This window comes from Salmo salar, chromosome ssa06 (assembly GCF_905237065.1).
Source record: "Salmo salar chromosome ssa06, Ssal_v3.1, whole genome shotgun sequence".
NCBI classification, from domain to species: Eukaryota; Metazoa; Chordata; class Actinopteri; order Salmoniformes; family Salmonidae; genus Salmo; species Salmo salar.
In genome coordinates, this window is record NC_059447.1 from 23,920,001 (window position 1) to 23,947,485 (window position 27,485).

At 44.0% G+C, this 27,485-nt stretch overlaps 1 protein-coding gene and 1 non-coding gene across 2 annotated transcripts in view; one reads left to right on the forward strand and one right to left on the reverse strand.

Annotated features, from left to right (window-relative positions):
• LOC106594070 (protein kinase C alpha type) overlaps nt 1-27,485 on the forward strand; it is a 264,733-nt gene that overhangs the window by 226,367 nt on the left and 10,881 nt on the right. The window contains exons 8-14 of the mRNA XM_045720006.1: nt 45-138; nt 8,286-8,432; nt 8,686-8,859; nt 13,049-13,140; nt 13,402-13,464; nt 19,553-19,691; nt 23,741-23,821. Of these exons, the coding sequence (XP_045575962.1) occupies nt 45-138; nt 8,286-8,432; nt 8,686-8,859; nt 13,049-13,140; nt 13,402-13,464; nt 19,553-19,691; nt 23,741-23,821 (790 nt within the window). The remainder of the gene's footprint in view (nt 1-44; nt 139-8,285; nt 8,433-8,685; nt 8,860-13,048; nt 13,141-13,401; nt 13,465-19,552; nt 19,692-23,740; nt 23,822-27,485) is intronic.
• Nucleotides 3,551-3,625, reverse strand: trnaa-ugc (transfer RNA alanine (anticodon UGC)). Its single transcript has one exon. It is a non-coding gene; the product is annotated as a tRNA-Ala (tRNA).

The following is a 27,485-nucleotide window of genomic DNA, read 5'->3' on the forward strand; positions in this document are numbered from 1 at the left end:
TTGATTGACAAATTCTGACAGTGCTGCTGTGGTCCACTCTGCAGGTACAAGATGCTGTGCCAGGAGGAAGGAGAGTACTACAACGTTCCCATCCCTGAGATCGACGACGTCAACATGGAGCTCAGGCATAAGTTTGAGGTGAGGAGAAGAGGATCATGGGATTTGTAGTCCATCGACTACCCACTGGGAAAGACAGAGAGTGTGTGCGTGTGAAATTCTAGGTTTGACATATTTCTTTATTAGATCTCTGGATGGAATAATAATTGGTTACTGTCACATTGTTGAATAACAATCTTGCCTCCCACCAAGCAGTCTTTTCACTGTCACACTCACACTCACGCTCACACACACACACACACACACACACACACACACACACACACACACACACACACACACACACACACACACACTCACTCACGCTCACACAAACACACACACACCCACACATAAATACTTAAACACTCTCCCTTAACAAATGGATTATTTCCTGATTCCAGAGCTCTCTGAGATACTGAGCCACCATGGTGAAGTTGTCTGTCCTCTCTCTCCTCTTTAGCTGTGTGGTTGAATATTACTCTCTCCTCTTTAGCTGTGTGGTTGAATATTACTCTCTCCTCTTTAGCTGTGTGGTTGAATATTACTCTCTCCTCTTTAGCTGTGTGGTTGAATATTACTCTCTCCTCTTTAGCTGTGTGATTGAATATTACTCTCTCCTCTTTAGCTGTGTGGTTGAATATTACTCTCTCCTCTTTAGCTGTGTGGTTGAATATTACTCTCTCCTCTTTAGCTGTGTGGTTGAATATTACTCTCTCCTCTTTAGCTGTGTGGTTGAATATTACTCTCTCCTCTTTAGCTGTGTGGTTGAATATTACTCTCTCCTCTTTAGCTGTGTGATTGAATATTACTCTCTCCTCTTTAGCTGTGTGGTTGAATATTACTCTCTCCTCTTTAGCTGTGTGGTTGAATATTACTCTCTCCTCTTTAGCTGTGTGATTGAATATTACTCTCTCCTCTTTATCTGGGTGTTTGAATATTACTCTCTCCTCTTTAGCTGAGTGATTGAATATTACTCTCCCCTCTTTAGCTGTGTGATTGAATATTACTCTCCCCTCTTTAGCTATGTGATTAAATATTACTCTCCCCTCTTTAGCTGTGTGATTGAATATTACTCTCCCCTCTTTAGCTGTGTGATTAAATATTACTCTCCCCTCTTTATCTGTGTGATTGAATATTACTCTCCCCTCTTTAGCTGTGTGATTGAATATTACTCTCTCCTCTTTAGCTGTGTGATTGAATATTACTCTCTTCTCTTTAGCTGTGTGATTAAATCTTTCTCTCTCCTCTTTAGCTGTGTGATTAAATATGACTCTCTCCTCTTTAGCTGTGTGATTGAATATTACTCTCTCCTCTTTAGCTGTGTGATTGAATATTACTCTCTCCTCTTTAGCTGTGTGGTTGAATATTACTCTCTCCTCTTTAGCTGTGTGATTGAATATTACTCTCTCCTCTTTAGCTGTGTGGTTGAATATTACTCTCTCCTCTTTAGCTGTGTGGTTGAATATTACTCTCCCCTCTTTAGCTGTGTGGTTGAATATTACTCTCTCCTCTTTAGCTGTGTGATTGAATATTACTTGGAATGGATGCTCTCAGAGTACTACTAGCCTTTTTCTATTTTCCTCTCCTCTTTCACATTTCTCTTTTTCTATCTATTTTCCTCTGTTTCAATAATCCGTACAAACTACTGACACAGTACCACAGAGCAAAACCATATGACCTCATATCCTCGCGTCGTCTCCTGTTCTGAAACAAAGTCTCCTGAGACCTACATGAAGTTGGGTTATTTGAATTCTCACGTCGCTCTATTCAAAAGCCTTCACATCCCTCCGAGGCCAGGGTTTTCACAAGTCTGGGTGGGTTGCCTGGGAAACCAGAACATCATCATCAGGAAGAGAGAGAGAGAGAGCGAATGAGAGAGAGAGAGAAAAAGAGAGAGAAAGAAAGAGAGCGAAAGAGAGATGCCTCTACAGGTGTATAGTACCATTAGAATGTAACTACTGTAGCTCTTAAGCATGGTGTCCGTTGCATATTGTGAGAGATGGTTTGACCTTCTCTGTATGTGCTGATAATGCCATCCTTTATTAAAAATAAGCTGTTAATAATCATGGATATCGAAGCGCTTTAAAGGGGTGGTGGGGACTTACATCGCTGGCCTTACTACCACTGTAGCTTCTCTTTCCTGTCTCTTCTAGGCCTGCAAATTAAACCACTACCTCAAGGTAGCTCTTCTGCCCCACCACCTCTCCTTTAAACATCCCTCCTTTTCCCACCCTTCTCTACCAGCTCTGCAGTCTCCTCCTGTCTTGAAATGCTGAATTTGTACAGGTCAGGTCATGTGGTCAGGAACAATTCCAGGCCTTACCTGTTAGGTGTCTGCTACGCAAGAGAAATTCTCACCTTTTCACTATTACATCACACATTGTACACACACACACACACACACACACAGACACACGCATAAACAGACACACACACAAACACACACACAGCGTTGATGTTAGTAAATCTGTGGACCACACAGACCTCTGGAGGGGTCCTCATCCTCACCATCTCAGGCTCAGCAATGCACTGTCATTGCCCAGGAGAGCAACACTACGGCTCCTCATTGGCTAAGACTGACAATGACCCCTCCTTATTGGCCAGTAGTGTGGTCCGCAGCCCGCCTTCTATTAGTCCATCACAAGCCTAGACTATAGAAGGCTAATAAGTGGTTAAGCATGTGGGCATGTGTATAGTGATGTACTGTCCTGTACATGCACGCCTTGGTGTGTGCACACACACTCTCCTCCACAAGGTGGCAACATTGGATTGGATTCAATTGTATAGGTGTGTGTGTGTGTGTGTGTGTGTGTGTGTGTGTGTGTGTGTGTGTGTGTGTGTGTGTGTGTGTGTGTGTGTGTGTGTGTGTGTGTGTGTGTGTGTGTGTGTGTGTGTTGTACACTCATTTATCAAACTCACTGCTGATGAACAAGAGATTTAAACTCTATGGTCAAATGCTCTCACAAAATCTATTGTATGTTTCACATTGTCTAACTTCTCATTTACGTTAAGCTTTTTTGTTGTACAAACTAAACTTCAGGTGCCAACACATCACATATAACCATCATTAGAAAGCATTTAAATCATAATATCAGCTAACATGAAACTGTAGTAACATTTAAGTACTAAAAGTGCCTTTTTAATGCTTTCCATACAGAAAAAAAGGAAACATTGCACCTTGTGTTTTAACTGCCATTCTGATATTGACCACTAGAGCTAGCTGGTCTTTTTCATACCAATAGCCACTCGATTGAAAACCAATAACACTACCTAACACTACCAACCCATTTAGTCAACATTAATGTCAACACACCTACCTATAATCTCCCTGTAGGTCTAACATGATGACGTTCTGAAGGTCATTTACATTTAGGTCATTTAGCAGACGCTCTTATCCAGAGCGAATTACAGTAGTGAATGCATACATTTCATACATTTTTTTTCTCCGTACTGGTCCCCGTGGGAATCGAACCCACAACCCTGGCGTTGCAAACACCATGCTCTACCAACTGAGCCACACGGGACCCCATGGCTGTTGTTGGTGGTGTGTCGGTGCAGTAAAGGGCAGGTCCCTATGCTCTGCTTGCATTAGCCTCTCCTGTCTATAGAATGGTTTAGCGTCTGTCTCTGAGCAATCATACATCGGTGAGTCAGCCTTTATTCACCAATTCCACTGAGATCTCCCAGTCTCTCTCTGCATCCTGCTACAGAATCTGGGTCTAGAACCGCTGTCAACCATCATAAGAGCCACTTGAAAATGAATGCTCTGTGCATCTTCCAAAATCACCAGCGACTTATATTATACGATTTTTTATTTGTTATTTTATTTCACCTTTATTTAACCAGGTAGGGTAGTTGAGAACAAGTTCTCATTTACAACTGCGACCTGCCCAAGATAAAGCAAAGCAACAACACAGAGTTACACATGGAATAAACAAACATACAGTCAATAACACAATAGAAAAAAAGTCTATATACAGTGTGTGCAAATGAGGTAAGATAAGGGAGATAAGGCAATGAATAGCCATAGTGGCAAAATAATTACAATTTAGCAATTAAACACTGGAGTGACAGATGTGCAGAAGATGAATGTACAAGTAGAGATACTGGGGTGCAAAGGAGCATAAAAAAAACAGTATGGGGATGCGGTAGTTGGTGACCAGTGAAATATACCTGCTGGAGCGCGTGCTACGGGTGGGTGTTGTTATCGTGACCAGTGAGCTGAGATAAGGCGGGGCTTTATCTAGCAAAGACTTATAGATGACCTGGAGCCAGTGGGTTTGGCAACGAAAATGAAGCGAGGGCCAGCCAACGAGATTTGCTGAGTAGAGTGTTGGAGGCTATTTTGTAAATGACATCGCCGAAGTCAAGGATCGGTAGGATAGTCAGTTTTACTAGGGTATGTTTGGCAGCATGAGTGAAGGATGCTTTGTTGTGAAATAGGAAGCCGATCATAGATTTAATTTTGGATTGGAGATGCTTAATGTGAGTCTGGAAGGAGAGTTTACAATCTAACCAGACACCTAGGTATTTGTAGTTGTCCACATATTCTAAGTCAGAACCGTTCAGAGTAGTGATACTGGACGGTTGGGCAGGTGCAGGCAGCAATCGGTTGAAGAGCATGCATTTAGTTTTACTTGCATTTAAGAGCAGTTGGAGGCCACGGAAGGAGAGTTGTATGGCGTTGAAGCTCGTCTGGAGGTTAGTTAACACAGTGTCCAAAGACGGGCCAGAAGTATACAGAATGGTGTCGTCTGCGTAGAGGTGGATCAGAGAATCAGCAGCAAGAGCGACTTCATTGATGTATACAGAGAAAAGAGTTGGCCCGAGAATTGAACCCTGTAGCACCCCCATAGAGACTGCCAGAGGTCCGGACAACAGGCCCTCCGATTTTACACACTGAACTCTGTCTGAGAAGTAGTTGGTGAACCAGGCGAGGCAGTCATTTGAGAAACCAAGGCTTTTGAGTCTGCCGATAAGAATGTGGTGATTGACAGAGTCGAAAGCCTTGGCCAGGTCTATGAATACAGCTGCACAGTAATGTCTCTTATCGATGGAGGTTATGATATTGTTTAGCACCTTGAGCGTGGCTGAGGTGCACCCATGACCCGCCCGGAAACCAGATTGCATAGTAGAGAAGGTGTGGTGGGATTCGAAATGGTCGGTGATCTGTTTGTTAACTTGGCTTTCGAAGCCCTTGTAAAGGCAGGGTAGGATAGATATAGGTCTGTAGTAGTTTGGGTCTAGAGTGTCTCCCCCTTTGAAGAGGGGGATGACCGCAGCAGCTTTCCAATCTTTGGGGATCTCAGACGATAAGAAAGAGAGGTTGAACAGGCTAGTAATAGGGGTTGCAACAATTTTGGCTGATAATTTTAGAAAGAGAGGGTCCAGATTGTCTAGCCCTGCTGATTTGTAGGGGTCCAGATGTTGACCAGGGTAGGGGTGGCCAGGTGGAAAGCATGGCCAGCCGTAGAAAAATGCTGATTGAAATTCTCAATTATTGTGGATTTATCGGTGGTAACAGTGTTTCCTAGTCTCAGTGCAGTGGGCAACTGGGAGGAGGTGCTCTTATTCTCCATGGACTTTACAGTGTCCCAGAACTTTTTGGAGTTTGTGCTGCAGGATGCACATTTCTGTTTGAAAAAGCTAGCCTTACCTTTCCTGACTGCCTGAGTATATTGGTTCCTACCTTCCCTGAAAAGTTGCATATCGCGGGGGCTATTCTATGCTAATGCAGTACGCCACAGGATGTTTTTGTGCTGGTCAAGGGCAGTCAGGTCTGGAGTGATCCAAGGGCTATATCTGTTCCTGGTCCTACATTTTGTGAATGGGGCATGCTTATTTAAGATGGTGAGGAAGGCAATTTTAAAGAATAGCCAGGCATCTTCTACTGACGGAATGAGGTCAATCTCCTTCCAGGATACCCGGGCCAGGTCGATTAGAAAGGCCTGCTCGCTGAAGTGTTTTAGGGAGCGTTTGACAGTGATGAGGGGTGGTTATTTGACCGCAGACCCATTACGGATGCAGGCAATGAGGCAGTGATCGCTGAGATCCTGGTTGAAGACAGCAGAGGTGTATTTGGAGGGCAGGTTGGTTAGGATGATATCTATGAGAGTTTACGGATTTAGTGTTGTACCTGGTTGGTTTATTGATAATTTGTCTGAGATTGAGGTACATCAAGTTTAGACTGTAGCATGGCCGGGGTGTTAAGCATGTGCCAGTTTAGGTCACCTATCAATTAATTCACATATGGTGTCCAGGGCACAGCTGGGGGCAGAAGGTGGTCTATAGCAAGCGGCAACGGTTGGCCTTCATCAGAGTGTCAAGAATATTTCCCTAGTGTCCAGAGACAAATTTAGACAAATTAAAAAGACCTAGTTATCGAAACGACAAAGTCAACCGGTCCTTTAAACATTGCAGTTAATTTTCTCAAATCATGTTTGTATTTTTCATCAGGTGTGCATTCATCACCAGAATCATAATAGAATCAGGACCATGATAGTGAGTCTGATCCAAGACTTCAGTGCTTTCTGAAATGCAGTCATAGACAGGTAGTTGGCCTGGCAACAGTTGTCTCTCTGCTGGGTGTTAGTTTCCTTTTTCTCTTGTTATCTGAAAGAAACAGACAGCGGTTGGACCTGCAATGGTGGCTGGCGGGTTCTAATTGCCCTCTGTGTTGGGGACATGGCATTCCAATCATTATCACAAAGGGGCACAGAGGCACCCCTACTGACCCGCACCCACGCCTCACAATGATGCCCAATACTACTCTGGATAACTGTCAATCAAAGGGCAACAAATATATTTTTTTATGCTCCAATCAGTCGATATGAAACATCAAAACATTTTAATTTTTCTGTTATTACAACTTTTTGTTCTCAAATCTTTGTTGTCTTGGTGCTTCTGCATTCATTTTCTGAATTAGTTTGTGTTGTTTGGGATATAAATTGGTTCTGAAGCTCTATAGGAACTTGTTATTACCACCTACCTACTAGCTATGAAGTAGCTTCATCATGGGTCCATTCTGAAGCCTTGAAAAGATGTAGATCTTAGTAGCTGTAAGCCTATCGTCAAAGCATAGCCCCACTAGAGCATGGTAGCAGTCTATTACCATGGCATCTATCCCAGTGTTAAACCTACCATAAAGCAGACAGATGAGTGGGAATAATGTTTGTGACTCTGAGGAATATTACCTGACTCCAGAACAGCTGTTATGGAACTCCCAGAGCACCATACTATACTTTCTGACTAACTCTCTGTTAGTCTCATAGGCAGGAGACACTTAAAGGGGCAATCTGCTATTTAAACAACACAAAAGTGGACACCCCGCCGCCTTTTTTGGTATGCACCCGAGGGATGGGGTTAGAGAAATGTATGGACAGAGCTATGGATGCAAGAACTGACCATCCAGGTGATCAAAATTATAGTTTTAACTATTTTGAAGCTATACAGTGTTTGTTTACAATTAAATTGTTTATAAACAATGGAGTAAAACAATCTTATATTTTGGGTTCTGATGACAGTTGAACTAAGCTCATGGGGCATTTTAAGTTATATTCTTGACGAATCAATGGATATATATCATTAATTTAAAAGTGGATGTAGCAATCGCAGATTGCCCCTTTAATGCTTGGTCTCAACTCTGTTCCACACCAATAGACACTGGATGAAAGGCAACCGAGCACTGGGTTGCATTTGATGCTGTCAGAATCAGAAGAATAGGATTTCATCATGATGGTTGTGTGAAAGAAAGAATCTTGAATGCATCCCAAATGGCCCCCTGATCCCTTTATAGTGCACTACTTTAGACTAGAGGCCTATGGGTGCCATTTGGGACACGTCCTCTCCCTTAAGGACAGATCATTTACATGGCAAGCTGCATCAAGCACCTCATGACATTTTTGTTATTTTGTTTGTTGGATGTTGAGTCATGTCTGTGGAGCATGTAGTATGATTTGTAATATGTGGGGTTAATCAAATGTGGTGTAACAAGTGTGTGTTTGTGCGTGTGCGTGTGCGTGTGTGTGTGTGTGTGTGTGTGTGTGTGTGTGTGTGTGTGTGTGTGTGTGTGTGTGTGTGTGTGTGTGTGTGTGTGTGTGTGTGTGTGTGTGTGTGTGTGTGTGTGTGTGTGCGTGCGTGCATCTGTGTGCGTGCGTACGTACCTGCGTGTGTGTTTTACATCGTAGAAAGCCAAGTTGGGCCACGGGAAGAAGGTGATCACGCCAGCGGACCACAGACGGTTCAGCTCAGACCGAACCATGCCCGGAATGGACCGTGTCCGACTCAGTGACTTCAACTTTCTGGCTCTGCTGGGGAAGGGCAGCTTTGGCAAGGTAAGAGAAGGGGCTGGGAATGTAACATGTGAGTAGTTGAATTCATTAGAGGTTGAGGCATCAAGCTGGATCAGCAGAACCAATGGCAGGAATCATTTTTGACATATTCGGTAGACTATTTTTGAGGTGTGAAAACATCTGACAAACTTAAATTTTTGGAATGCAATGTCCCTTTCAGGTTAGGGTTAGGGCTAGTGGTTGAAATCCCGTGTTTGGAGAGAAAGCACCTTTAACCCCAGGTGTCCCTGTGTAGGTGATGCTAGCAGAGATGAAGTCCACAGAGGAGCTGTACGCCATCAAGATCCTGAAGAAGGACGTGGTGATCCAGGATGATGATGTGGAGTGTACCATGGTGGAGAAGAGAGTCCTGGCCCAGAGAGACAAACCACCGTTCCTCACTGCACTCCACTCCTGCTTTCAGACTGTGGTAGGTACTGTACACACACATGCACACATGGGCATACATACATGGACTTACACACGTATGCACACACACACACACACACACACACACACACACACACACACACACACACACACACACACACACACACACACACACACACACACACACACACACACACACACACACACACACACACACACAGGGGATTCCCAGTGGGACTAAAGGATTCGGGGGTCATCCTGCAGCTGAATAATAGAGGAGGCCTCCTCAGTGTGTTCTCATCACTCTTTCATGAACCTTTCACTGAGAAGAAACAGACAGAGCCCTTGACTACGGCATCTACACACACTCCTTTAGAGCACAGGCTTGTGTGTGAAGCCCTCACAAGAACAAGAAAACAAAGACAATTCTGACAAGTGAAGACATTTTGCCTGTCCCCACAAGAAAAATTACTATTTTAGGCTTAGGGGTTGGGTTTAGGGTTAGGGTTAGAATTAGGGTTAGGTTAAGGGTAAGGTTTAGAGTTAAGGTTGGGGTTTGGGATTAGGGTTATAGTTAGGATTAGGTTAAGGTTTAGGGTTTAGGAAAAATAGGATTTTGAATGGGAATCAATCATTTGGTCCCCACAAGGATAGTAAAACAAACGTGTGTGTTTAATGTGTGTTTCTTTTGTGTCATTGTCTTTGTGCATGTACACGGCACACACTGCTTCAACACAGTGGCCAGTGAGTTGAGTGAGTTGAACCTCTCCAAACAGCCCCAGTATATAGATCTACAGAGGGAGCAGAGAGAGAAGAGAGGCCTTTGTCTTCAGTCAGCCCTGTGGAGAGTCCTGCTCCAGCCTCTCTGTCTGACTGACAGATGACTTATGAGGCCTTTCATAAAACAATAAAACACTTAGGTCTGAAGGTTACACCTGACACCTGCTGGGCTTTCATACACTTCAGGGATGGATTATGGGACTATTGGTATTCTATGTTGTGTACATCAGCGGGGTACTGATGAGGGTACAAACCAACTGCGTTTTGTTTCCTCCGTTGACGTCTGCCAGCTTTCTATTTCTGTGGTTCAGGTAGTTCAGGTATTAATAGGAGGCTGTGGGTCAGGTAGTACAGGTATTAATAGGAGGCTGTGGGTCAGGTAGTACAGGTATTAATAGGAGGCTGTGGGTCAGGTAGTACAGGTATTAATAGGAGGCTGTGGGTCAGGTAGTACAGGTATTAATAGGAGGCTGTGGGTCAGGTAGTACAGGTATTAATAGGAGGCTGTGGGTCAGGTAGGACAGGTATTAATAGGAGGCTGTGGGTCAGGTAGTACAGGTATTAATAGGAGGCAGTGGATCAGGTAGTACAGGTATTAATAGGAGGCTGTGGGTCAGGTAGTACAGGTATTAATAGGAGGCTGTGGGTCAGGTAGTACAGGTATTAATAGGAGTCTGTGGGTCAGGTAGTACAGGTATTAATAGGAGTCTGTGGGTCAGGTAGTACAGGTATTAATAGGAGGCTGTGGGTCAGGTAGTACAGGTATTAATAGGAGGCTGTGGGTCAGGTAGTACAGGTATTAATAGGAGGCTGTGGGTCAGGTAGTACAGGTATTAATAGGAGGCTGTGGGTCAGGTAGTACAGGTATTAATAGGAGGCTGTGGGTCAGGTAGTACAGGTATTAATAGGAGGCTGTGGGTCAGGTAGTACAGGTATTAATAGGAGGCTGTGGGTCAGGTAGTACAGGTATTAATAGGAGGCTGTGGGTCAGGTAGTACAGGTATTAATAGGAGGCTGTGGGTCAGGTAGTACAGGTATTAATAGGAGGCTGTGGGTCAGGTAGTACAGGTATTAATAGGAGGCTGTGGGTCAGGTAGTACAGGTATTAATAGGAGGCTGTGGGTCAGGTAGTACAGGTATTAATAGGAGGCTGTGGGTCAGGTAGTACAGGTATTAATAGGAGGCTGTGGGTCAGGTAGTACAGGTATTAATAGGAGGCTGTGGGTCAGGTAGTACAGGTATTAATAGGAGGCTGTGGGTCAGGTAGTACAGGTATTAATAGGAGGCTGTGGGTCAGGTAGTACAGGTATTAATAGGAGGCTGTGGGTCAGGTAGTACAGGTATTAATAGGAGGCTGTGGGTCAGGTAGTACAGGTATTAATAGGAGGCTGTGGGTCAGGTAGTACAGGTATTAATAGGAGGCTGTGGGTCAGGTAGTACAGGTATTAATAGGAGGCTGTGGGTCAGGTAGTACAGGTATTAATAGGAGGCTGTGGGTCAGGTAGTACAGGTATTAATAGGAGGCTGTGGGTCAGGTAGTACAGGTATTAATAGGAGGCTGTGGGTCAGGTAGTACAGGTATTAATAGGAGGCTGTGGGTCAGGTAGTACAGGTATTAATAGGAGGCTGTGGGTCAGGTAGTACAGGTATTAATAGGAGGCTGTGGGTCAGGTAGTACAGGTATTAATAGGAGGCTGTGGGTCAGGTAGTACAGGTATTAATAGGAGGCTGTGGGTCAGGTAGTACAGGTATTAATAGGAGTCTGTGGGTCAGGTAGTACAGGTATTAATAGGAGGCTGTGGGTCAGGTAGTACAGGTATTAATAGGAGGCTGTGGGTCAGGTAGTACAGGTATTAATAGGAGGCTGTAGGTCAGGTAGTACAGGTATTAATAGGAGGCTGTGGGTCAGGTAGTACAGGTATTAATAGGAGGCTGTAGGTCAGGTAGTACAGGTATTAATAGGAGGCTGTGGGTCAGGTAGTACAGGTATTAATAGGAGGCTGTGGGTCAGGTAGTACAGGTATTAATAGGAGGCTGTAGGTCAGGTAGTACAGGTATTAATAGGAGGCTGTGGGTCAGGTAGTACAGGTATTAATAGGAGGCTGTGGGTCAGGTAGTACAGGTATTAATAGGAGGCTGTGGGTCAGGTAGTACAGGTATTAATAGGAGGATGTGGGTCAGGTAGTACAGGTATTAATAGGAGGCTGTGGGTCAGGTAGTACAGGTATTAATAGGAGGCTGTGGGTCAGGTAGTACAGGTATTAATAGGAGGCTGTGGGTCAGGTAGTACAGGTATTAATAGGAGGCTGTGGGTCAGGTAGGACAGGTATTAATAGGAGGCTGTGGGTCAGGTAGTACAGGTATTAATAGGAGGCTGTGGGTCAGGTAGTACAGGTATTAATAGGAGGCTGTAGGTCAGGTAGTACAGGTATTAATAGGAGGCTGTGGGTCAGGTAGTACAGGTATTAATAGGAGGCTGTGGGTCAGGTAGTACAGGTATTAATAGGAGGCTGTGGGTCAGGTAGTACAGGTATTAATAGGAGGCTGTGGGTCAGGTAGTACAGGTATTAATAGGAGGATGTGGGTCAGGTAGTACAGGTATTAATAGGAGGCTGTGGGTCAGGTAGTACAGGTATTAATAGGAGGCTGTGGGTCAGGTAGTACAGGTATTAATAGGAGGCTGTGGGTCAGGTAGTACAGGTATTAATAGGAGGCTGTAGGTCAGGTAGTACAGGTATTAATAGGAGGCTGTGGGTCAGGTAGTACAGGTATTAATAGGAGGCTGTGGGTCAGGTAGTACAGGTATTAATAGGAGGCTGTGGGTCAGGTAGTACAGGTATTAATAGGAGGCTGTGGGTCAGGTAGTACAGGTATTAATAGGAGGCTGTGGGTCAGGTAGTACAGGTATTAATAGGAGGCTGTGGGTCAGGTAGTACAGGTATTAATAGGAGGCTGTGGGTCAGGTAGTACAGGTATTAATAGGAGGCTGTGGGTCAGGTAGTACAGGTATTAATAGGAGGCTGTGGGTCAGGTAGTACAGGTATTAATAGGAGGCTGTGGGTCAGGTAGTACAGGTATTAATAGGAGGCTGTGGGTCAGGTAGTTCAGGTATTAATAGGAGTCTGTGGGTCAGGTAGTACAGGTATTAATAGGAGGATGTGGGTCAGGTAGTACAGGTATTAATAGGAGGCTGTGGGTCAGGTAGTACAGGTATTAATAGGAGTCTGTGGGTCAGGTAGTACAGGTATTAATAGGAGTCTGTGGGTCAGGTAGTACAGGTATTAATAGGAGGCTGTGGGTCAGTCACTACGGAGGTGTTCTATGACCACTACATCCTGCCTTTCAGCTTTTGTGAAGGTGTGTTTGATGTTGATGACCTTCTCTCTCTCTCTCTCCCTCTCTCCATCTCTGTCATCTCTATCTCTCTCCATCTCTGTCATTTCTCCTAGGATCGTCTGTACTTTGTGATGGAGTATATTAATGGAGGCGACCTCATGTACCACATTCAGCGTGTGGGCAAGTTCAAGGAGCCACAAGCAGTGTAAGTTGCAGTCTGTTGTCACTGGCTATAGCCCCAGCCATACATATAGCCCTAGCTCACCTATAAGACAGGTTTAAAGGCAATAGTGCACAGCATCTATATCCTCAAATTCAGCTCTCTGTAGATGGATGTACTGTATTATCAACCTGGTATTATACCTTTCTGTAACATCTACTGCACATGTTTTGAAAAACCATCACACTTTTCACATATCTACATGCTTTTCCATGTTTCTAAGTGATCATGTTGTTGCCATTGTAGGTTCTATGCTGCAGAGATCGCTGTGGGCCTGTTCTTCCTGCACAGAAAGGGTGTTGTATACAGGTGGGTGTGAAAGTCTCCCTGGAGGAACCATATCCATCTCTAGACTGGTTTGGGGGATTTCCTTATCCGGTGTAGTGTAGAAATTAGTCCCACACTGAAATACAAAACACATCAGGGACAACTAAAGTGCTCTTGAGAACCTGTGGTGGCACAGGGAGTAATTGCTGTTTGTGAAAGCTGAATATTGAGCTCCAACTTTGCCTGGCTTGTTTATAATAGCTGTATCTGTATATCTGCATGCTGGAAAGGTTAGCTTAGAAGGTTGTGTAAATATAGACTGAGAGACTCATTGTAGAGGCAGTGAGATAAAAGAAGGAGAAGTACAGGAAAGATAAAGAAAGAGAGAAAGGAAGAGCCAAGGCTAAGAGATGTACAGTTGAAGTCAGAAGTTTACATACACTTAGGTTGGAGTCATTAAAACTCCAAGCACTCCACAAATTTCTTGTTAACAAACTATAGTTTTGGCAAGTCAGTTAGGACATCTACTTTGTGCATGACACAAGTCATTTTTCCAACAATTGTTTACAGACAGATTATTTCACTTATAATTAATTCACTGTATCACAATTCCAGTGGGTCAGAAGTTTACATACACGAAGTTAACTGTGCCTTTAAACAGATTGGAAAATTCCAGAAAATGATGTCATGGCTTTAGAAGCTTCTGATAGGCTAATTGACATTATTTGAGTCAATTGGAGGTGTACCTGTGGATGTATTTCAAGGCCTACCTTCAAACTCAGTGCCTATTTGCTTGACATCATGGTAAAATCAAAAGAAATCAGCCAAGACCTCAGAAAAAGAATTGTAGACCTCTACAAGTCTGGTTCATCCTTGGGAGCAATTTCCAAACGCCTGAAGGTACCACGTTTGTCTGTACAAACAATAGTATGCAAGTATAAACACCATGGGACCATGGTGTTTATTATCGTCATACCGCTCAGGAAGGAGATGTGTTCTGTCTCCTAGAGAACAAATCAATCCCAGAACAACAGCAAAGGACCTTGTGAAGATGCTGAAGGAAACAGGTACAAAAGTATCTATATCCACAGTAAAACAAGTCCTATATCGACATAACCTGAAAGGCCGCTCAGCAAGGAAGAAGCCACTGCTCCATAAAAAAGCCAGACTACGGTTTGCAACTGCACATGGGGACAAAGATCGTACTTTTTGGAGAAATGTCCTCTGGTCTGATGAAACAAAAATAGAACTGTTTGGCCATAATGACCATCATTATGTTTGGAGGAAAAAGGGGGAGGCTTGCAAGCCAAATAACACCATCCCAACCGTGAAGCACGTGGGTGGCAGCATCATGTTGTGGGGGTGCTTTGCTGCAGGAGGGACTGGTGCACTTCACAAAATAGATGGCATCATGAAGAAGGAAAAGTATGTGGATATATTGAAGCAACATCACAAGATATCAGTCAGGAAGTTAAAGCTTGGTCGCAAATGGGTCTTCCAAATGGACAATGACCCCAAGCATACTTCCAAAGTTGTGGCAAAATAGCTTAAGGACAACAATGGCAAGGTATTGGAGTGGCCATCCCAAAGCCCTGACCTCAAACCTATAGAAAATGTCTGGGCAGAACTGAAAAAGCGTGTGCGAGCAAGGAGGCATACAAACCTGACTCAGTTACACCAGCTCTGTCAGGAGGAATGGGATTAAATGTCAGGAATTGTGAAAAACTGTATTTAAATGTATTTGGCTAAGGTGTATGTAAACTTCCGACTTCAACTGTACATAGATACTGTACATGGAGAATACTGTAGGCTACAGGGAAAGAGTTAGAGAATGGAGACAGAAGCAATAGTAAGAGAGAATTAGTTATGAAGACAGGAAAGAAAGAGATTTAAAGGGGGAGGAATATAGAGGTAGAGATATGGAATGAGTGAGGTTGAAAGAGAGAGACAGAGAGAGAAAGAGAAAGAGATCTGTTTTATCTCCATCATTGTGGTTCTGTCAGTACTCAGTGTGTTGCTGTGACATCTGAATGCCCAGAGGACTGCAGCATTCATCTCACATTAATCACCTGACTCCTTGAAAAAGAAAACGACTAGAGAAAGAAAGAGTGGAACGAGAGAGGCTGAGGTCATCATGTCCTCGACTCCAACTGAAAAGTCATTTCCATTCAACTCATTCCTCCATCGCTCCAGCTCTGTTTAGTGTTCTGACGCTCCAACAGCAGATAGAGGTAGATTAACTAAAACCCAGGGCTAAAACACAGTGATATAAAACACAGGGCTAAAACACAGTGATATAAAACACACGTCTAAAACACAGTAATATAAAACACAGGGCTAAAACACAGTAATATAAAACACAGGGCTAAAGGACAGCGATATAAAACACAGGGCTAAAGGACAGTGATATAAAACACAGGGCTAAAGGACAGCTAAATAAAACACAGGGTTAAAGGACAGTGATATATAACACAGCGCTAAAACACAGTGATATAAAACACAGGGCTAAAACACAGTGATATAAAACACAGGGCTAAAAGACAGGGATATAAAACACAGGGTTAAAGGACAGTGATATAAAACACAGGACTGAAGGACAGTGATATAAAACACAGGACTAAAACACAGTTATATAAAACACAGGGCTAAAGGACAGCTAAATAAAACACAGGGTTAAAGGACAGTGATATATAACACAGCGCTAAAACACAGTGATATAAAACACAGGGCTAAAACACAGTGATATAAAACACAGGGCTAAAAGACAGTGATATAAAACACAGGGTTAAAGGACAGTGATATAAAACACAGGGCTGAAGGACAGTGATATAAAACACAGGGCTAAAACACAGTTATATAAAACACAGGGCTAAAACACAGTTATATTAAACACAGGGCTAAAACACAGTTATATAAAACACAGGGCTAAAGCACAGTGATATAAAACACAGGTCTAAAGGACAGTGAAATAAAACACAGGGCTAAAGGACAGTGATATAAAACAGGGTTAAAGGACAGTGATATAAAACACAGGGCTAAAGGACAGTGATATAAAACAGGGTTAAAGGACAGTGATATAAAACACAGGGCTAAAGGACAGTGAAATAAAACACAGGGCTAAAGGACAGTGATATAAAACGCAGGGTTAAAGGACAGTGATATAAAACACAGGTCTAAAGGACAGTGATATAAAACACAGGGCTAAAGGACAGTGATATAAAACACAGGGCTAAAGGACAGTGAAATAAAACACAGGGCTAAAGGACAGTGATATAAAACGCAGGGTTAAAGGACAGTGATATAAAACACAGGGCTAAAGGACAGTGATATAAAACACAGGGCTAAAACACAGTAATATAAAACACAGGGCTAAAGGACAGCAATATAAAACACAGGGCTAAAGGACAGTGATATAAAACACAGGGCTAAAGGACAGTGATATAAAACAGGGTTAAAGGACAGCTAAATAAAACACAGGGCTAAAGGACAGTGATATAAAACGCAGGGCTAAAGGACAGTGATATAAAACACAGGGTTAAAGGACAGTGATATAAAACGCAGGGCTAAAGGACAGTGATATAAAACACAGGGCTAAAGGACAGTGATATAAAACACAGGGCTAAAGGACAGTGATATAAAACAGGGTTAAAGGACAGCTAAATAAAACACAGGGCTAAAGGACAGTGATATAAAACACAGGGTTAAAGGACAGTGATATAAAACACAGGTCTAAAGGACAGTGATATAAAACACAGGGCTAAAGGACAGTGATATAAAACAGGGCTAAAGGACAGTGATATAAAACAGGGCTAAAGGACAGCTAAATAAAACACAGGGCTAAAGGACAGTGATATAAAACACAGGGCTAAAGGACAGTGATATAAAACGCAGGACTAAAGGACAGTGATATAAAACACAGGGCTAAAGGACAGCGATATAAAACACAGGGCTAAAGGACAGTGATATAAAACACAGGGCTAAAGGACAGTGATATAAAACAGGGCTAAAAGACAGTGATATAAAACAGGGTTAAAGGACAGCTAAATAAAACACACTGCTAAAGGACAGTGATATAAAACACAGGGTTAAAGGACAGTGATATAAAACGCAGGTCTAAAGGACAGTGATATAAAACACAGGGCTAAAGGACAGTGAAATAAAACACACTGCTAAAGGACAGTGATATAAAACGCAGGGTTAGAGGACAGTGATATAAAACAGAGCTAAAGGACAGTGATATAAAACACAGGGCTAAATGACAGTGAAATAAAACACAGGGCTAAAGGACAGTGATATAAAACGCAGGGTTAAAGGACAGTGATATAAAACACAGGGCTAAATGACAGTGATATAAAACACAGGCTAAATGACAGTGAAATAAAACACAGGTCTAAAGGACAGTGATATAAAACGCAGGGTTAGAGGACAGTGATATAAAACACAGGGCTAAAGGACAGTGATATAAAACACAGGGCTAAATGACAGTGAAATAAAACACAGGGCTAAATGACAGTGATATAAAACACAGGACTAAAGGACAGTGAAATAAAACACAGGGCTAAACGACAGTGATACAAAACTCAGGGTTAAAGGACAGTGATATAAAACACAGGGTTAGAGGACAGTGATATAAAACACAGGTCTAAAGGACAGTGATATAAAACACAGGGCTAAAGGACAGTGATATAAAACACAGGGCTAAAGGACAGTGATATAAAACGCAGGGTTAGAGGACAGTGATATAAAACACAGGGCTAAAGGACAGTGATATAAAACACAGGGTTAAAGGACAGTGATATAAAACACACTGCTAAAGGACAGTGATATAAAACGCAGGGTTAGAGGACAGTGATATAAAACACAGGGCTAAATGACAGTGAAATAAAACACAGGGCTAAATGACAGTGATATAAAACACAGGGCTAAATGACAGTGATATAAAACACAGGGCTAAATGACAGTGAAATAAAACACAGGTCTAAAGGACAGTGATATAAAACGCAGGGTTAGAGGACAGTGATATAAAACACAGGGCTAAAGGACAGTGATATAAAACACAGGACTAAAGGACAGTGAAATAAAACACAGGGCTAAATGACAGTGATACAAAACTCAGGGTTAAAGGACAGTGATATAAAACACAGGGTTAGAGGACAGTGATATAAAACACAGGTCTAAAGGACAGTGATATAAAACACAGGGTTAGCGGACAGTGATATAAAACACAGGTCTAAAGGACAGTGATATAAAACGCAGGGTTAGAGGACAGTGATATAAAACACAGGGCTAAAGGACAGTGATATAAAACACAGGGCTAAAGGACAGTGATATAAAACACAGGGCTAAAGGACAGTGTTATAAAACACAGGTCTAAAGGACAGTGATATAAAACACAGGGCTAAAGGACAGTGATATAAAACACAGGTCTAAAGGACAGTGATATAAAACACAGGGCTAAAGGACAGTGATATAAAACACAGGGCTAAAGGACAGTGATTTAAAACACAGGGCTAAAGGACAGTTTATTAAACACAGGGCAAAAGGACAGTGATTTAAAACACAGGGCTAAAGGACAGTGTATTAAACACAGGGCTAAAGGACTAATATAAAATGCGGAGTGAAAGCAAATGAACAGGCAAAGGAACAGAAAGACGCTAGAAAGGAAGGTAGAAGCGAATGAATTGTAAAAAGAAAAGTTAAGGCGGGCTGCTGTAGGAGCACAGCTGATTAGAGGCCAAAGAATGATTTTCTGTTGTAGTGTTTTAGTGTGTTGAATGCGTGTTGAGGACAGAAAAACAGGATCATTTAAAGCAAAATATTGATGTTTTTCAAACGTTTTCAGCCTCCCTCTGATCTTCTGCCTCCTTCAGAAAGAACAAACAGTAATAATTCAGTCAACAACACACCAGCACGCCAGCGTAATCAAATGACAGCTGACAGACAATTAAACTCTCAAACGCCTTCCTTCCACACCTCAACGCTAATCCCCCTTTCTCTCTCTTTCACTCTCACTTCCTCTCTCTCTCCATCTCTCTTGCATCTCTTTTTCCCCCTCTCCCTCTCTCTTTCTCTCTGTTTATGTCTCTCTGGGTCTTTATCTCTCTCCCTTTCTTGGATCCCTCTATCACAGGGACCTCAAATTGGACAACGTGATGCTGGACTCTGAGGGCCACATTAAGATAGCAGACTTTGGCATGTGTAAGGAGAACATGTATGAAGGCATGGTCACACGCACCTTCTGTGGCACCCCCGACTATATCGCCCCAGAGGTGAGGACCACGGGGGGTGAGGGGAGAGACTGAGGGGAGAGACTGAGGGGAGAGACTGGGGGCGAGAGACTGAGGGGAGAGATTGAGGGGAGATACTGAGGGGAGAGACTGATGGGGAGAGACTGATGGGGAGAGACTGATGGGGAGAGACTGATGGGGAGAGAGTGATGGGGAGAGACTGATGGGGAGAGAGTGATGGGGAGAGAGTGATGGGGAGAGACTGATGGGGAGAGACTGATGGGGAGAGACTGAAGGGGAGAGATTGAGGGGAGATACTGAGGGGAGAGACTGATGGGGAGAGACTGATGGGGAGAGACTGATGGGGAGAGACTGATGGGGAGAGAGTGATGGGGAGAGACTGAAGGTAGAGATTGAGGGGGAGAGACTGAAGGGGAGAGACTGAGGGGAGATACTGAGGGGAGAGACTGATGGGGAGAGACTGATGGGGAGAGACTGATGGGGAGAGAGTGATGGGGAGAGACTGATGGGGAGAGACTGATGGGGAGAGACTGATGGGGAGAGAGTGATGGGGAGAGACTGAAGGTAGAGATTGAGGGGGAGAGACTGAAGGGGAGAGACTGAGGGGAGTTACTGAGGGGAGAGACTGAGGGGGAGAGACAGAGGGGGAGAGACAAGGGGGGAGAGACTGAGTGAGAGAGACTAAGTGAGAGAGACTGAAGGTAGAGACTGAGTGGGAGAGACTGAAGGGGAGAGACAGAGGGGGAGAGACAAAGTGGGAGAGACTGAAGGTAGAGATTGAGGGGGAGAGACTGAAGGGGAGAGACTGATGGGGAGAGACTGATGGGGAGAGACTGATGGGGAGAGAGTGATGGGGAGAGACTGATGGGGAGAGACTGATGGGGAGAGAGTGATGGGGAGAGACTGATGGGGAGAGAGTGATGGGGAGAGACTGATGGGGAGAGACTGATGGGGAGAGAGTGATGGGGAGAGACTGAAGGTAGAGATTGAGGGGGAGAGACTGAAGGGGAGAGACTGAGGGGAGATACTCAGGGGAGAGACTGATGGGGAGAGACTGATGGGGAGAGACTGATGGGGAGAGAGTGATGGGGAGAGACTGATGGGGAGAGACTGATGGGGAGAGAGTGATGGGGAGAGACTGAAGGTAGAGATTGAGGGGGAGAGACTGAAGGGGAGAGACTGAGGGGAGAGACTGAGGGGAGAGACTGAGGGGGAGAGACTGATGGGGAGAGAGTGATGGGGAGAGACTGATGGGGAGAGACTGATGGGGAGAGACTGAAGGTAGAGATTGAGGGGGAGAGACTGAAGGGGAGAGACTGAGGGGAGAGATTGAGGGGGAGAGACTGAAGGGGAGAGACTGAGGGGAGAGACTGAGGGGAGAGACTGAGGGGGAGAGACAGAGGGGGAGAGACAAGGGGGGAGAGACTGAGTGAGAGAGGCTAAGTGAGAGAGACTGAAGGTAGAGACTGAGTGGGAGAGACTGAAGGGGAGAGACAGAGGGGGAGAGACAAAGTGGGAGAGACTGAAGGTAGAGACTTAGGGGAGAGACTGAGTGGGAGAGACTGAGGGGGAAAGGAGGGAAGAAATGAAGGGGTAGGGGTGAGGATGCCGAGGGCCAGAGATAAGGGGTCATGAACGGAGACATTCCAGAGAGGCTGTACCACTTCACTGTACTGTTTACACCTTCTGTATTCTGTGCATGTGACAAATAAACATGGATTTTATTTGATTTAGGGTATGTTTACTACATGGCCTCACATGTGAATCCTAGACAAAGAAGAGCAGGGCTAAAGGACCGAATCGAGGCGGTCGGTCACATATGTGACATAGTACACAATTTCTGGGGACTACTTTTGGCTCGTGAGTTCTACTTTCAGAACTACTGGCTAATGGAGATGTTTAATGGAGATGTCCACCAGTAGACCGTGTGTGTGTGTGTGTGTGTGTGTGTGTGTGTGTGTGTGTGTGTGTGTGTGTGTGTGTGTGTGTGTGTGTGTGTGTGTGTGTGTGTGTGTGTGTGTGTGTGTGTGTGTGTGTGTGTGTGTGTGTGTGTGTGTGTGTGTGTGTGTGTGTGTGTGTGTGCTCCTGCCTCTCTGTCTGTAGTGACTCACGAGGGACTGTAGCAACCCAAAGGTAGGAGGTGGGGATAGCCCTGTTTCTATCTCTGGGTTTCCATGGTGGGACCTGATGTTGAGGTGTCAATTTAATGAATGGACTTTGAATCTGAGCACTTTTCAGACAACTTTTATTTTGCTGTTGTCTATATTGAAATCTATATCTAAAGGCAACAGAGAAGAATATAATGGTCATGTTGTCTCAGTGTATTCAAGCCTCAAGTCTCTCAGTAGTCTGTCCTCTCACACGGCTATAAAAGGACCATGTGGTTCCTCCAGCCATAGAGATGCAATATAATATAAATAGTGTTCTATTTCATTCTGAGCCTGAGGCTCAGAGAAGGACCTGGAGCGACATTATAGACCTGTCACTTCTCGTTACTGTGACGAGGAATGGATGCCCATACAGCACATGCTCAGACATGTCCCTGTGTTTGGCGGTAGAGCTGCTTCCTGTCTTGTCTGCTTGAGGGGGTGACAGGTGGTAGAGCTGCTTCCTGTCTTGTCTGCTTGAGGGAGTGACAGACAGTAGAGCTGCTTCCTGTCTTGTCTGCTTAAGGGGTGACAGGTGGTAGAGCTGCTTCCTGTCTTGTCTGCTTGAGGGGGGGACAGGCGGTAGAGCTGCTTCCTGTCTTGTCTGCTTGAGGGGGTGACAGGCAGTAGAGCTGCTTCCTGTCTTGTCTGCTTGAGGGGGTGACAGGCAGTAGAGCTGCTTCCTGTCTTGTCTGCTTGAGGGGGTGACAGGTGGTAGAGCTGCTTCCTGTCTTGTCTGCTTGAGGGAGTGACAGACAGTAGAGCTGCTTCCTGTCTTGTCTGCTTGAGGGGTGACAGGTGGTAGAGCTGCTTCCTGTCTTGTCTGCTTGAGTGGGTGACAGGCGGTAGAGCTGCTTCCTGTCTTGTCTGCTTGAGGGGGTGACAGGTGGTAGAGCTGCTTCCTGTCTTGTCTGCTTGAGGGGGTGACAGGCGGTAGAGCTGCTTCCTGTCTTGTCTGCTTGAGTGGGTGACAGGCAGTAGAGCTGCTTCCTGTCTTGTCTGCTTGAGTGGGTGACAGGCGGTAGAGCTGCTTCCTGTCTTGTCTGCTTGAGGGGGTGACAGGTGGTAGAGCTGCTCCCTGTCTTGTCTGTTTGAGGGGGTGACAGGCGGTAGAGCTGCTTCCTGTCTTGTCTGCTTGAGTGGGTGACAGGCGGTAGAGCTGCTTCCTGTCTTGTCTGCTTGAGGGGGTGACAGGTGGTAGAGCTGCTCCCTGTCTTGTCTGTTTGGGGGGTGACAGGTGGTAGAATGTTCTTTCCTAATTTCTGCACGTGCTGTGTTTTATCCCTCACTACATGTGAGAATTTAATCTCATTTCACGTCTGTGGCAAAAGCCATCACAGCTCAGTTACAATTTAGCTGTGTGTGTGAGTGTGAGTGTGTGTGTGTGTGTGTGTGTGTGTGTGTGTGTGTGTGTGTGTGTGTGTGTGTGTGTGTGTGTGTGTGTGTGTGTGTGTGTGTGTGTGTGTGTGTGTGTGTGTGTGTGTGTGTGTGTGTGTGTGTGTACATGCTTGTTTATGCATCCAAGTGAGCATGTGTGTGTGCGAGCGCAAGAGCTTCTGTGTGTTTCTGTACAATGTGTGTGGGTGGACATGTGGATTGGTAAATTGGATGGTAGGAAAATAGTCCTTTGTTATGGCAGATATACATAGCCCACTGTAATAATGGTGGGTGGTGTGGTGGAAGTTTTGAAGAGAACAATCCTATGTGCTGCTACTGCTGTTAACGTAGCTCAGAGCAGAGTAACTGTCCTTGACTGAAATTGCAGGCAGAGCAAACCTGGGTAAATATGAAATTCACATGTGTTGCAGTGGTTCCCACATGCTGGTCCCACAATGGAATAGTGGGTGTGTTTAGGTTGGGCTTCCAGCAGTATATTATTAATGTAATGTGGCTCTTTCACCTTTCTCTCCTCTCTCCTGACAGATCATTGCATATCAGCCCTATGGGAAATCAGTGGACTGGTGGGCTTATGGGGTTCTCCTCTACGAGATGCTAGCGGGACAGGTACGTGCAGTAGTATATTTGTCAGATGGAAGTCTATTGTTCAATAGATCAAATGTGGCCTCATGTTATGCTGAGTCCATATTTCACAGCATCTGTTGTGTGGATCCTGCTAGCCTATATGTATGGATCCTGCTAGCCTATATGTATGGATCCTGCTAGATTATATGTATGGGTCCTGCTAGCTTATATGTCTGGCTCCTACTAGCCTATATGTATGAATCCTGCTAGCCTATATATATGGGTCCTGCTAGCCTATATGTATGGCTCCTACTAGCCTATAAGTATGGATCCTACGAACCTATACAGTATGTATGGATCCTACTAGCCTATACAGTATGTATGGATCCTACTAGCCTATATGTGTGGGTCCTACTAGCCTATATGTATGGATCCTACTAGCCTATACAGTATGTATGGATCCTACTAGCCTATACAGTATGTATGGATCCTACTAGCCTATATGTGTGGATCCTATTAGCCTATATGTATGGATCCTACTAGCCTATATGTATGGATCCTGCTAGCCTATATGTATGGGTCCTGCTGGCCTATATGTATGGATTATACTAGCCTGTAAGTATGGATCATATGAGTCTATACAGTATGTATGGATCCTACTAGCCTATATGTATGGATCCTACTAGCCTATATGTATGGATCCTGCTAGCCTATATGTATGGATCCCACTAGCCTTTACAGTATGTATGGATCCTACTAGCCTATATGTATGGATCCTGCTAGCCAAAATGTATGGATCCCACTAGCCTTTACAGTATGTATGGATCCTACTAGCCTATATGTATGGATCCTACTAGCCTATACAGTATGTATGATCCTACTAGCCTATACAGTATGTATGGATCCTACTAGCCTATATGTATGGATCCTACTAGCCTATACAGTATGTATGGATCCTACTAGCCTATATGTATGGATCCTGCTAGCCAAAATGTATGGATCCCACTAGCCTTTACAGTATGTATGGATCCTACTAGCCTATATGTATGGATCCTACTAGCCTATATGTATGGATCCTACTAGCCTATATGTATGGATCCTACTAGCCTATATGTATGGATCCCACTAGCCTTTACAGTATGTATGGATCCTACTAGCCTATATGTATGGATCCTACTAGCCTTTACAGTATGAATGATCCTACTAGCCTATACAGTATGTATGGATCCTACTAGCCTATATGTATGGATCCTACTAGCCTATATGTATGGATCTTACTAGCCTATATGTATGGATCCCACTAGCCTTTACAGTATGTATGGATCCTACTAGCCTATATGTGTGGATCCTACTAGCCTATACAGTATGTATGATCCTACTAGCCTATACCGCATGTATGGATCCTACTAGCCTATATGTATGGATCCCACTAGCCTTTACAGTATGTATGGATCCTACTAGCCTATATGTATGGATCCTGCTAACCTATATGTGTGGATCCTGCTAACCTATATGTGTGGATCCTACTAGCCTATATGTATGGATCCTACTAGCCTATATGTATGGATCCTACTAGCCTATATGTATGGATCCTGCTAGCCTATATGTATGGATCCTACTAGCCTATATGTATGGATCCTACTAGCCTATACAGTATGTATGGATCCTACTAGCCTATATGTATGGATCCTACTAGCCTATATGTGTGGATCCTACTAGCCTATATGTATGGATCCTACTAGCCTATACAGTATATAGACCATCCCTGTAGCTCAGTTGGTAGAGCATAGTGTTTGCAACGCATGGTGTTTGCAACACCAGGGTTGTGGGTTTGATTCCCATGGGGGGCCAGTACAACAACAACAAAAAATGTATGAAATGAAATGTATGCATTTACTCATGTAAGTCGCTCTGGATAAAAGCATCTCCTAAATGACAAAAATGTAAAAAATGTATGGATCCTACTAGCCTATATGTATGGATCCTACCAGCCTATATGTATAAGTCATGCTAGCCTATATGTATGGGTCCTACTAGCCTATATGTATGGATCCTACTAGCCTATATGTGTGGATCCTACTAGCCTATATGTATGGATCCTACTAGCCTATATGTATAGGTCATGCTAGCCAATATGTATGGATCCTACTAGCCTATATGTATAGGTCATGCTGACCTTTATGTATGGGGATATCTGCATGCCTGAATCCCAAAGGAATAGGAAAGATTGGCACGACAACATTAAGTCTGTAGCAGGGGTTCCCCATTCTACACCTCTTATGACACCGTTTCTTCAGAGACATACAGTACATTGGTGTCCTTGATTGGTGTCCTTGATTGGTGTCCTTGATTGGTGTCCTTGATTGGTGTCCTTGATGAATACCTGTGGATGCCACTTACTGACAATATGGTGTATTTAACTCATCTAAAACTTAAACTACCTCATCCTGACCAGACCAGCCACCTCTGAGTCACACACACACACAGGCATACACACTCACAGGACAGTTTGTAAAAGTCTCTCCTAATGGTTTACAGGATTCTTAAGGCCCATTATTCTGTTAATTCAAGATGGTCCTGTGTGGCTCAGTTGGTAGAGCATGGTGTTTGCAACGCCAGGGTTGTGGGTTTGATTCCCACGGGGGACCAGTACGGGGGGAAAAAAATGTATGAAATGTATGCATTCACTACTGTAAGTTGCTCTGGATAAGAGTGTCTGCTAAATGACCTAAATGTAAAAAAATGAGATGATTACCACACATATGTGCGCACAGACACACACAATCAGAGTCATTACCACTCACAAACTACATATATACACACAACCGCACGCACAATCAGTAGTCATTAGTGAACACTTCTGAAAACTCCACTTTGTTACCACTTCAGTTGCCTGGCAACGGAAATGGTGTAGTGCTTTGATATGCCTCTTGTCTGCTGAGTGGAGGTCATCTTGACATCTGTAATTTCCCTCCGTTAAATCTAACACAAGACAGTACCCTTAATTAGAACAGAGAACTGAGCCCTTCAACTCAACCAAAGGGGTGAAATGGTAAATCTCACCCATGTTCTATGAACACTGCTGTTTCCCCTACATGGCTAGGTCATCCATGTATTGATGTCGGTCCTGATTATGGTCTTAGGGAGCTCAGTTATTAAGATTGTGGAGCTAGCAACACCAGCGTCATTGGTTCAATTCTGTCTGGGGACATTAATAATAACATGTATTCACTGTACTTAAGTTCCATCCAGCAACCCTGGATAAGAGCGTCTGCTAAATGAACAAATGTAACCCATAGTCATACATAGAGACTTGAAGCAACCCTTTGAAATCCATAGACTCAGTCTGCCAAGTGTGATACCATACAGTATGTCTCCTGTTGGAATTTAACGAAAAACCTTGGCGTTGTTTAAAAAAAAACATGTATTCCACCTTTATTTAACCAGGTAGGCTAGTTGAGAATAAGTTCTCATTTGCAACTGCGACCTGGCCAAGATAAAGCAAAGCAGTTCGACACATACAACAACACAGAGTTACTCATGGAATAAACAAACATACAATCAATAATACAGTAGAAAAAGTCTATATACAGCATGTGCAAATGAGGTAGGATAAGGGAGGTAAGGCAATAAATAGGCCATGGTGGCGAAGTAATTACAATATAGCAATTAAACACTGGAATGGTAGAATGTGCCGAAGATGGAT